The sequence below is a fragment of the Halyomorpha halys genome, unplaced genomic scaffold (assembly GCF_000696795.3).
Source record: "Halyomorpha halys isolate HHAL.00 unplaced genomic scaffold, Hhal_1.1 Scaffold961.1, whole genome shotgun sequence".
NCBI lineage: Eukaryota > Metazoa > Arthropoda > Insecta > Hemiptera > Pentatomidae > Halyomorpha > Halyomorpha halys.
In genome coordinates this window covers 37,611-50,853 of record NW_027105140.1, presented here as the reverse complement: position 1 = coordinate 50,853, position 13,243 = coordinate 37,611, and the positions used below count along the sequence as shown (strand labels likewise).

At 27.4% G+C, this 13,243-nt stretch overlaps 1 protein-coding gene and 1 non-coding gene across 3 annotated transcripts in view; one reads left to right on the top strand and one right to left on the bottom strand.

Annotated features, from left to right (window-relative positions):
• Window positions 1-2,923, bottom strand: part of DNApol-eta (DNA polymerase eta) — a 113,450-nt gene extending 110,527 nt beyond the window's left edge. Inside the window, exon 1 of one of the 2 annotated variants that reach the window (XM_014431271.2) lies at window positions 2,843-2,923. Coding sequence is in view for 1 of the 2 variants with exons in the window: in XM_067048723.1 (XP_066904824.1) it covers window positions 2,843-2,865 (23 nt within the window). In the remaining variant the exon portion in view is untranslated. The remainder of the gene's footprint in view (window positions 1-2,842) is intronic. The other variant, XM_067048723.1, reaches the window with a different exon arrangement.
• Window positions 2,924-12,964: 10,041 nt separating this feature from the next.
• TRNAP-UGG (transfer RNA proline (anticodon UGG)) lies at window positions 12,965-13,036 on the top strand. Its single transcript has one exon. It is a non-coding gene; the product is annotated as a tRNA-Pro (tRNA).
• Window positions 13,037-13,243: the final 207 nt, after the last annotated feature.

Below are 13,243 nucleotides of genomic sequence, written 5' to 3'. Positions count from 1 at the left end.
CCTGCATATTTCAACGAAGCCTTTAGGTCTTACATTATTTTGCATGATCTATTACTTCAAAATGATTTATACGCCGTAGTAACTCGTTTACGTTTAATTCCAAGTTCTTATTTTTAATTTATTTTTTAAAAATAATTATAAAATTGATTTAAAGAAATTTCTCAGCCTTTTTTAATTATTTATTTATAGGTGTTTAACTAGGCGAGGAAAAGTTGACTTCCATCATTATCATGCATTATATAATACGATTATAATATTTGGGATATATTTGTTGAACTTAGGGATATGTCTCTCCGTTTTCAAATCATACATATTTAAAAAAAAAACTTGAAAAGAGGATCATTATAACTTTTCTTTTTTTTTTAAGGATTAAGACAAACGAATAAATTTATGATTCGATATTTGCGCATAACAATACATGATCGTTTATTTCTCATTTGAAATAAGATTTACCCAAGTTTGTCTGTAAAGTATTTTAATTTAATTTCAAGTATAATAAACCATATTTTGTTTAATCGATTCTCTAAAAAATATATTATACATTTATGCTCAAATTTATCATGCCATATTTCGTCATTTTGACAATAAAATATTTTTTTATTTTATTTTATGCTGAATCCCGGTGATTCCACTAGAAACTATCAATTTTAACCTCATGTATTTTTATTCATATCAAATTTTTGGATCGTTGAGAAAAACTCATGAATGTTTTACATTACATTCCTCATCAAATCGAAGCGGCTCACAATAATTAAAACTTCAACTAATTAGAAATGATGAATGAATAATACTCTTCCTTGTTTAAATTATATTTTAGTTCATTACAATGAAAACAACGTTTCGGGGTTGTCACCCCATCTTCAGGTTGGTAGAAACTAATTCTCAAATAACTAATACATGCTTACAACATTAACAATATAACACATTATTTATTAAACTTTTTACCTAATTAATATCTCTATCTAATACATAAGTTACTCCTTTGTCTCACTAAGCTAATATTAACATATTATTGTCACTAAGTAAAACTTTCTTTAATAATTAACTATTGCATTTTAAAAATACAGAGAATAATTCCCTTCCTGAAGGTTATCTTAAATGTGATAACAACTAGATAGAACCAGACCTACATTGCCCTACTTCTATTACTCAAAAGATGAACAATTTAACATTTAAAAACATATTTTATAAAAAAACAAATTTTCAACTAATTATTAAATAAATGTTAATTCATTTACCATATCTATATGTGTGCATAAAGTCTTAGTGTCTGTTTTAAAATTAATTGCTTTGTCTATGTTCTTAGTGATGTATACTGCTTCTATTATTTTTCTATTTCTACTATGATTTACTGTGCCTAATATTTCTGGATTATTAAAATCAAATACATGTTTATATTTTATACTGTGTTGTTCCATTGCTGTAGTGTTGATCTTTTTTACGTTTTTACAATTATTTCTATGTTTTTTCACTCTTGTTTTTAATTAAAAAGAAATTTATAGAATACGACCATCATAACCTGAAGTTAGGCTTATAAAATAATAATAAATCAGGTAGTTATCTTAATAATATGAAGGATAGAATTGAGAATAAAGATAGGCTAAATGTTATTTACAAAATCAATTGTCAGAATTGTGAAGGTGTGTACATTGAGGAAACCTCAAAAAAATTAAAAACTAGCGTTGAACAACATAGGAATAATTGTAAAAACAAAAAAAACATCAACACTCCAGCATTGGCACAACACAGTATAAAATATAAGCATGAATTTGATTATAATAATCCAGAAATATTAGACATAGTGAATCATAGTAGAAATAGAAAAATAATAGAAGGAGTATACATCACTAACAATTTAACGTTGTACAATAGTTATAGAATTTTAGATTTATTTAATAATTTGTTGAATTGTTATTATATGAAAATTTGTTTTTTAATAAAATATCTTTTTAAATTGTTCATCGTTTGAATAATAGAGCTAGGGAAATGTTGTTCTGGTTCTATCTAGTTGTTATCATAGTTAAAGATAACCTTCAGGAAGGGAGTTATTCTCCTTATTTATAAATTGCAATAGTTAATTATTATAGAGAGTTTTATTTATTGACAATAATATGTTAACATTAGCTTGATGAGACTAATAAGGAGTAACTTATGTATTAGATAGAGATATTAATCAGGTAAATAGTTTATAAAAAGTATAATAAATAATGTGTTATATTGTTAATGTTGTAAGCATGTATTAGTTATTTGAGAATTTGTTTCTATTAACCTGAAGATGGAGTGACAACTCCGAAACGTTGTTTTCATTGTAATGAACTAAAATATAATTTAAACAAGGAAGAGTATTATTTATTTATCATTTCTAATTAGTTTCTGAAAAAACTCTTCCCGTACAAGATATTACTTTAAAAAGTTAAAATATTTTAATTATAATAAAATTAGGCAAGATAAAAAAGTGACAATGGTGGTAAAATAATGAAGTTGACTGATTTATAGCATTGTGAATCTGGTAACTGATTGAGTATGCCACACAAATTCATACTACCGAAACCAACAAAAAAATAATACATTGAAACAATTTTGAAACAGCGGTTGCTGTAATTTGGTTTGTATTCAACAGAGTATAAAATAAATTTTGAATAATTCAGCAGCCTGTATTGATTATTTCACTCTCAATGTTGCCACTTCATCCTCTTGAAATTTATTTGGCTGAAGTGCAGAATGATTAAGTAATCACATGATTGTATTTTGTAAATATTAATTTTTACGGATTACCGCCAACCAACAGCTAAACATTATAAACGACGTAAAATACTTTTTTATAATTGACAGATTTACTTACAGAGGCTCGTCAAGTAATGCCATCAATTAAAACACACACATGTATCACTGTATATGATATCTTGAATGCCTTAAGATCAACTGTTAATCAACAAGTGCTTTATTTATTTAAAAGATAACGATTCGACTGGAGACCCCATTAAACTACTGACTATTACCTTTTTAATAATGTTTCTGAAATTTGATAATACAGTTGATAAATAAGTGGAAAGGGAACGATAATTGTAATTGGTGTAGTCATAGGGAGCATTATGGTGCCAAGTTTGAAAACTTCAATTCTCCGTATATAGTACAAGAGACGGGAAGAAAAAAAGGCAGTTATCTCACACCAATTTTTATTACTTTAATGAACACTATGTATAATTACTAGTCAAAACTGACGAGTCTGCCAAGTATAGGTAGAGGGAATAAAAAATGGTGACTGTTCCAAAACCTTAAAAAAACATTAATTTTTCATTCGGAGCTCTATATCTTAAAAACTAACAACAACACTAGAAAATCGAAGAGAACATTATTTAAAGAAGAGTAAATTTGATAAAATATTAGCCCTAAAAAATCTATTTACGTCCAATAGTTCTCAAGATATAGCTTTTTAAAAAGCAATTTCTTAAAAATCTACTGAAAAATTAGTAGTTAGTTAATTTATTTTGAGAAATCTATATCTCAGGAACTATGAGACGTACAAATGTCTATTAGCAATCAAATTAAAGCTAGTATAATGGACTATAAAGTGGTTTATCACCTTTACCTTCGTAGGAATAGTAGTTTTCATGATATTTGTTAAAATAAATTGATTTATAGTTGTTCGGATAATAAGTTTGATTTATGAAAAACTTTATTTCAGAAACCATTGGACGTACAGAGGTCTGTCTCTACTCAAATTAAAGCTAGTTAAATTTACTATAAAATCATTGATAATGTTTATCTTAGTAGGAGAAGTAGTTTTCATGATATTTGAAAAAATAAACTCAAAAATTTTAATTTCTTGTTCGTATAAAATGTTGGATTTTTGAAAAAATATCTCTAGACCCATAAGACGCATATATGTCTGCCAACACTCAAAATAAATTTAACTTACTATAGAGTAGTTTATGACACTTATCTTCATAGGGGTAGAAGTTTTTGTGATATTCACATATAAATATAAATTTGGCAAAAGAAAATTTGTCCGAACAACTATAAATCAATTTATTTTAGCAAATATCATGAAAACTACTACTCCTACCAAAATAAATGCCATAAACCACTTTAAACCACTTAACCATAGCTCATTAAACTAGCTTTAATTTGAGTGCTAATAGACATCTGTACATCACATAGTTCCTGAGATATAGATTTCTTAAAATAAATTAACTAACTACTGATATTTCAATATGTTCCATACAACTTAAATTTTAGCAAATTTACTCTACTTTAAATTAACTCTCTTAGATTTTCTATTGTTGTTGGTAGTTGTAAAGATATAGAGCTCCGAATAAAAAAATAATTATTTTTAACGTTTTGAAACAGTTGCCATTTTTTATCCTCCCTACCTATATTTGGCAGACTCATCAATTATGACTAGTAATTATACCTAGTTTTCAATTAAGTAATAAAAAATTGGGGTGAACTATAGTTTTTTTTTATTATCATTGGTATTTTAGATTTCTATTAATACCAGTTACTGCAATATAATTTTTGAATGTATAATTATAATATAATTTTTGTATGTGTTTGTATTTTGTAATATAATTTATGCATCTACGAAATCATTACGGAACACGATCCTGTTCAAAACCTTTTCGTTTAATGACCCAATTGCAGTTCATAACTGCGTAAATCCAAGTTGTAACAAATAGCGATTAAAGTTTTTATATTCTATATTTATTGTAGCTTTTACTTAATCTTATATAAAAATTAAAAAACCTATTAGTGACTAAAATTTTCTGCATGGAAGAATGAAAGGATTATATTCATAAATGAGACCGAACGGGAGAAAATAAAAAATAGCTGGAAGTGCACACGCATGTCTTCCAGATTACGACGGCATACACTAATCGCTTGTGATCGCTGTTCCAGAATTTGCATAAGCGACTGTGAGATCCGGAGCCGATAACTATATCGCTTTACAGGGGAAGCAGGTGGTCTTCGATCCTGTCGGCATTTAGCTGGATTGTAAAGAGAGTATTCACCAATTGTTTCTCAAAATTTAAACATGCAAAAGCCATTTTTCTTAGCACGAAAATATCTCTGTGAGAATTGGAATTGTTTAAAGTTGGATATTTTTAACACACATTTGACCGAAAAAAAAAAGTTCGTTTTACAAATATATCATGATATTTTTTTCATTTCTGTCAGGACCTTCATAAATAATTGTTAAATTAGCTCACAGATAATAAGTAATGGTTGTAATTTCATTTATAATTATAGGAATTTCACCATAAGATAATATTATAATCGTTGTACCTATGTTTTAAATCATACTGTCTGTAATTTAATCTTTGCAGTAAGAAATAAGTTCTGGAGTAATGTGAGTGATATTACTAACCATGAGTATTAACGATTCATTAAGTATTGCTTTTGAGAGTTCCAAAAAATATCTTTAATATACCTGCATAATTTTCTTTTAACTGTTAAAACTGAAATAAAAATAAAAAAAAACATTAATGCACTTGTTTAAAACAAGATACAAAATAATTTTTGAAAACCTTTTCATTTCATTATTATTTTCAATTTTAAATAATGATTTTAAGATTAGATTCAACAAGTATGGAAACGACATACGAAATTTTACTTGTTCATCGAGGTTCCTTTGGAAAGACAAAACTATCGTCTAAATGTTATGATGATTTGTTGCTTTTAATGATTAATTATATTGATGAATCCTTCTGATGCTTATAACCTTTCTGACATAAACGATTTTACAAATCATTTGTTAGTCAATAGAAAATAAATTCGATTGAATTTATATTATTACACAGCTATTCATTATCTAAACTAGAAAATCAATTGAGGTGATTACACAGTTGCTCCTAAGTAATTAATTATTAATGAAGTTCAAGGCCACTTTTATTTATTCATTGTTGTAATTTATTAATTATTTCATACAATATGCCACAAGACTATAACCGATACATACTATTGCTTGATACATTGTAATGTGCAAATATCTTTTGTTTGTTACATTTATGTGATTTGCATTTCCTTTTTCTTTGTTTTTTAATTTTTATAATTTTCAAACCGTAAGAAAATTTCGTGATTGCTTAGTATAGGGGTTTAATTTCTGCTACAGGTTTCATAGTTAATTTATTTTTTAAGCACCTTATTTCTAAAACATTTTTAATAAGAAAAAAATTATTCGTAATTATTCCTATGGCATTTAATTTAACGCAAAAAACTTCAAATTTAAATATTCAAACGTTTTAAAGAAAAATAAAAAGTTCCTTGAAGAATAAAAAATATTAAATCATTAAGTTCCCACAGATAGAATAAAACATTCTGCTATGGATAGGTTTGGAAGGCGGAATATTTTCTCTACCTTCTAAATGTCAGTTGACCTGGATTAATGCGCGTCGTATTCTGAACAGGTTTTGAATGTAGAGTAGAAAGTGTCAAATTAGGGATTATTTATGTTTATTTAGTTATAAAACGTATTAAAGATGTCTTCTTTCTCACGCACTTTTAGGCAATTTCCATAAAATACTTTAATTGTATATTATTTTGAATATTTAATTGGTATTTTTTTTTGTTAAAAGAAATTCTCAATCATATGCGTAATATAAATAAACAGAAAAAGATATATTAGGTCCTGCACATTTCAACATTCAAGCCTGAAAAACTCAAACCAATCTATTTTCCTCAAATACAGAATTCTAAATCTCTGAGTCCCATCTCTCGTAACTGGTTTTGAAAGAAGGCAGAGAAGGCTTGGTAAGGACTAGCTTATAATCATTAAACGTTATATACTGTTTCGGTAAGAGGATACCAGATAAGTATTTATGCGTTATAGAAAACAAATTCATAAATTATGGAAATAATATATTATATGTTACAAATACGAAAAAAATATACTGAAATGGGTATTTATTTTCAATCTACGATCGTGAAAATTCGAAATTTAGTAGATAACACTTAAATCCTGAAGTGTGAATAATAATTCATATTATCTAATAATAATTAGCAAGAAGAATGTGTGTTAAAAAATATTTTTTATCACTATGAAGTTTCTGATTTATAATTGTATTTATTTATTGTTTGAAACTCTTGGACCATTTTGATCTGTTAACTAAGTTTATTATAGTATTACAAATTACAAAAGACTTCAACTGGATTTGGTGAATGACACAATTCTTCCTTTTTTCAAATAAAATAATTTATTTCATATAATCAGCAACAATGTTTCGAGAAAATTTCCCATCTTCAGGTTGCTATAAAACCAATTTCAACAAAACTCATAACATGCGCTTACAACACTAAAATATCATATATACTTCAAAACTATTTACCTGATAAAATTAACCTATATATAACATATAATTATCTCCTTTATTGTCATTCTTGCTAATATATAATATATTGATGTCATTTAATACATAAAAACTATTTAACTGTTAATAGTCATACATTTTAGGAGAATAATTGCCTTCCTGAAGGTTATCTTCCATTATGATAACGACTATATAGACTATAAAACACTTTTCTCCTACCTCTATTACCACCAAGACGAACAATTAAGTTAAATTTAACAATTTTTCAAAAACCATTTCTTTCTATTTAATATATAAAACTATATTCTTTTATAATTATAAAATCTTTTTTTATACAATAACAAACAAAAATGACTAAATGAATTCTATATTATATAAAACCACACAAAAACTACAACGTTAATTTATTTATAATATCCATATAATGTGTGCCTTAAGTTTTTGTATCAGTTTTATAATTGATTGCTTTGTCAATGTTTTTTGTAATATGTACTGATTCAATTATTTTTCTATTCCTACTATTCTTGACTATATCTAAAATTTCTGGATTATTAAAATCAAATTGATGTTTATATTTAATACTGTGTTGTGCCAATGCTGTAGTTTTTTATATTTTTACAATTGATCTTATGTTGATCAATTCTTGTTTTTAATTTTTTAGATGTTTAACCTATATAAATTCTGGCAATTTACTTTATAAACAACATTTAATTTATCTTTAAAGTCAATTTTGTCTTTCATATTATCCAGATAACTACCCAATTTATTATTATTATATAATCCAAACTTCAAATTATGTTCATATTCTATAAATTTCATTTTAATTTTATCTGTTAATCCTGGAATATAGTTTAATTTAGAGTAATGGTAATCATTAATCCTAACTATTTCTTTTTCCATTCCATTCTGTAAGCTATCATTATTTGTTTTATCATTTTGTATATTTTTATTTTTATAAAAATCCGTGATTAGGTTTTTTTATTTTTCTCACAATTTTGCTGTTATCACTATTGTTATTTTTTCTTCTATTATTATCAATAGTTTTTCCTATATAACTAACATTATTATTAGCTATGGGATTGTTAATAATACCATGCCATAACTTATTTATTAATTTTTTCGGATAAAAAAGACTTAATATTTATTTGGCAATCTTGTGGCAAAGTGTTAAGACATATTCAATAAACAAGATTATTACGTAGATCAAGGCCTCACCAAAATATCCCTGAAATGGTTGGTCATCTTCACAGACATTTTAAGCACCAATTTCGAATAAACAAAAATGATAACATATCTACTCTAGTACGGCAGAAATGCTTTAAGTTATGCCATAAATTAACTGTAATATAAGTGATATATGACAAACCAGAGAGTAATAATCAGTGTCAGGAAATTCATCTATTATTATGTTGAGAAAGAATTTGAAAATCTTTAACCCTTATGTTAATTATTATTTATACAAATTGCATTCACGAATTCACTTATTTTCTTATTATATTTTATATAAGTACAATACCATACCATACCATTGCTACCTTAAAGCAATTCAATAGAATTCGTTATCTTGTTTCTCTTAAAACCCCATAACTATTAGTTTCCTCTCTTGTTTTCCCTCACTTTGGCTATGGTTGCCTGGTATATAGTAGACTTTCGGGTAATCTCGAATCTAAACTTAAACATCTTATGAATTACGATTTATTTCGCCGAGCTGAAGTGGTTCTCTCCATTCTTCTGATGTCCTAGCTTCCATTCTATAACAAGTAATTAGTACTCAACACCTCTCCTATATCCTAGAAAACCTGCAATTCAACCCTCTGTCTAATCCCGTACTACCAGGTCCCGTTTATCAGACATATACCCTCTACCTCACGGAACTACTGCGTTTGATAAATCGTTTTTTACCCGAGCTGCATATCTCTGGAACTCCATTACCTCTAACATACGTCATGTACCAACCCTTCCCTCATTTAAATCCCTTCTATTTAACTACCTTTTGCTTCACCAGTCTAATCCATTATAATAACATAGATATTTTGTAATTACCTTTTTGTTTTGTTTTTTATTTAGTCAGTTAGTTTTTATTAATTAATCTATTTTTTCTTCTCCGTATATAAGTTACAATTAAGTGTTTTATGGCCAATAAATGTTATTAAAAAATTATAATTACGTTTGTAATTGTTCTAAAGGGACCTCGTCCTGGAGTAATAAACAGTTTTTCATTTCATTTCATTCATACAATATTGTATAATTTATAGAATATTATTAATAATCTCATTCTCCTTTATTTTTATGTTGTGTAAATGTTTATGAAATTTATGTATAATATTTTACTTTCATGTTTAAACTTCCTTCTTTTATTTTTATTATATTGTTTGTTTGGTTTTTTTTGTGTCTGTATTTAGCTAAAAGTGAATTTAGCATTCTTTTACTGTAATACCAAAATTAAAATGAGTACTGGACATTACAATTAAACGCATTCTGGCGTTTTTTTTTTTCCGATCCCTCTAAAACAGAAATAAAAAGTGAATTAATAAGTGCATTATTGTGAAAAAGAAAGTATGTAATTCGTGTTGGGTCTTACCTTCTACTACCTTTGTATTTTAAGGTTACCTGTTATGTTTAATGTTATATATGAGATATCCATTCTAAAAAGGAGCTATTTTAAGTCCGGAGGTGAGGGGTTTCTGCCGTTTGCATGGAATATGTACAACTTAACGAATGAATTCCTCTTGTGTAGGGTTACTACGTAAGAACAAATTGGAAAAAAAACAAAAACAAAACAGAAATTGTCGTTCTCATTATGAAATAGAAAATATTAGTACCTGTGCTTTGTATAATTGTATTTATGAACTGATACTGTTAGTCTCATAATGATACATAATGATATTTTATTGTTTGTATTTACTGATATAATAAAGGAATTATTCATATAATAAACTATTGTACGATCATTTGCAGCGATTTTAAGCGGCTTTTATTATTTCAATATCTCTTAGCTGAAGTTCTTTCCCATAAGGACAATGTTTACCAAGCAGCGATCACAATATGACCCCTCTAATCATGAACATATAAAAAAAACCCTTTGAAGAGCCCCGCCTCGTAGAACTTGGCGTGTACTCGTACCACTAAGTAGTTTCCGATTACCTTTCAGACTATTGAGGCTCAGGACCCCATATTTACCTTCTATTGTAAGCCACTGAAAGACGATATTCTTGTCGGCCGCGGGGGAATATTTTATTGGCCTGCCTCACAATGACCTCTCGGAAACGGCCTAAACTTTGCTTTAATCCACCGTCCGCATAACCTGCAAAACTGGCTCATCCCTGCCGCAAGACATAAATTTCTTGCTTTGTTAGATTTACTATTAGATTAGTTTCTGAGTTCTACAAATATTTTATTTTATTTTATGTATTTTAATAATATACTTTATAGTTTATAATTTCATTAGCAAAAAAATTATTACAATCCTTGAACACCTCCTCTTCCAACTCTTTGATTTGACGTTTCGAGATGGACTTCTGATTATCATGTGTATATTTATAACAATAAACATTCTAATACTTTTTATATTGGTATTCTATAAGCTGCTTGTTGAAATTGTAGTATTTATTGTTGTAGGTAATTTATATGAATTGAACAATCCAGCTCGAAACTTAAAAATTAAGAGTTGGAAGAGGAACTTTTCAAAGGTTGTTATAACTTTTTCCATGAAATTATAAACTGTATTAAGATTTATACACCCTTGGAAAAGTAATTTTAGATATCAATATTCAAAATAATTTAAAGCTAAGCTTAAATGTAATCAGGTACATTAGGTTGTTATACATACAACACAATTATTAATCTAATTATATTTGTAAGGCATAAGTACCTTTTCAATTTTACTTTGGGCATTATTAATACATTAGTATTAATAATTGGTAATATATTTTTTTTCATAATTTTTAAAAGATTCTGTAGTGCTGCAACCTATGTTGGGTGAGGGGCTCAGCACTGAGTAAGGAATTGTAGTTTCTTGAACGACTGTGCAAGGAGGTAATTTGTTCATGATCACGCTCGACTGCCAGAATTTTCCCATATTAAGATTACTACTTCATAGAGGCTGGGTGGACTCCGCAGGGCTACAGAACATGCAGGCTACAAAATCGAATAAAGAAAAGCTCCCATTTTTGAGATTTCGAAATACTGAAAAAAAAATTTGGATATTCAAAATTCTAAGTTATATAAAAAAAATGTTTTTGATGAATATCCTCAACTGTTATAATATTTTTGGACAATATTTTAAGTCAAAATATAACTTCAGACAATGGAAGATAAGTTTGATTGTTAGGCAAATAATTGAAATTTTATTTTATACTTTGAGCATAAGAGTAGTTTTGTTTTATAGCTAAATTAACAATAATGATTGAAATAACTAGGGAAACAATCATTTACACCTTTTGTATAACATGCAAACTGGAAATAGGAGCTACAAATTTCTCCAAAGATTTTTTTTTGTTGCAACATAACAGAATTTTTGAGTTCAAACTTCTTCAGAATGGAGCTACTTTAATTTTAAGCAATTTCATTGAAGAATGTTGCAAGTGAAACTTTCAAGGAATATATCACAAGATTAAAGTAACTTAAAAACAACTATAGAAATAGTGAAAACATAAACTAAACAACCCTAGCACAGCACAGTATAAAATCTAATCACAACTTTGATTTCAACAACCTCTAAATTCTGGATGAAGAGAATAATAAATAAAGAATAAAAGGATTAGGAAGACACTGGATGTCAAATAAATAACCAAAAATTTATTTAGCAATTTTATTTTTAGCAAACAGTCAATTCCAAAACAGGCTCCTGAAGTTTGAGCACACAAGATTCGATTAATAAATAAAAATATTAAAATAATTAATTATTAACGTATAAAATATAAATGATATTACGCTATAACTTTATGAAAATAAAATAAATGCAAACAAACTAATCAATCCAGCTAATCCAACCCTAAGAACCACTCAGAAGAGCCGTTTTAATTGGATTTTTTTTTTGTTAACTGTTTTTTTTGTTATAGGTTTAACAATGTATAGCCTACGTATATTTATATGTATATCCCAATAAAAAAATATGTTTTGGGGATATTCGTTGCTATAGCCAAAAGGAATATAACCATATTACAACAGTTTTAGGACGTCCTTATCATGTTCGAAATATTTTTGTCAAATTTTAAATATCCCAGATTTCAGTAGAAGAGTCAAAATAAGTATATTCATGAATATTTTACCATTTTGCTTTGATATTTTTATTCCTTTCCTTTGAAAAAAGGGTTTAAAGTTTCAATTTAATATGATATTTGCAAGTTTTAGGCAGATGTCTATGAATACCCGTCTTTCGCAGTAGAAGGGTGGCCTATACAACCCAGCTCTGTGGATGTTAAAAACGGATGCATTTCTTTGTTCCATGTCCAGACACAGAATAACGCTGTTAATCAGCAAAGGGTTCCATCACTAACAGCATCATAACGCTTGCCCTTCACCATTTAGACAATATTATTTCTAGTGAATGATAATATGGTGAAACTAGTATACTTATTTTTTATTGAACGAAAAACAAGTTGAATATTTCAGTGCTAAAATTATAATTTTTTTTTTAATCCTTTCTCTTTTAAGAAGGCCGCTTGGTCTAGGGGTATGATTCCTGCTTTGGGTGCAGGAGGTCCCGGGTTCAAATCCCGGAGCGGCCCTTGCTGTTTTGTAATTTTTTTTTCTCAAAAATAATGATGGATTTCCAGAATATTTTTTAATCAGTCAAACTTTATTAATTACATTTTTGAAAAAATACCAAAAGAAATTGTAAATAAATGCAGCTAGTAAATCATCTTTACGATTTTGTGTACTTAGGTGAAATAATTCAAATCTAACATATGCTTATGATTTTATTTAACTAAAAA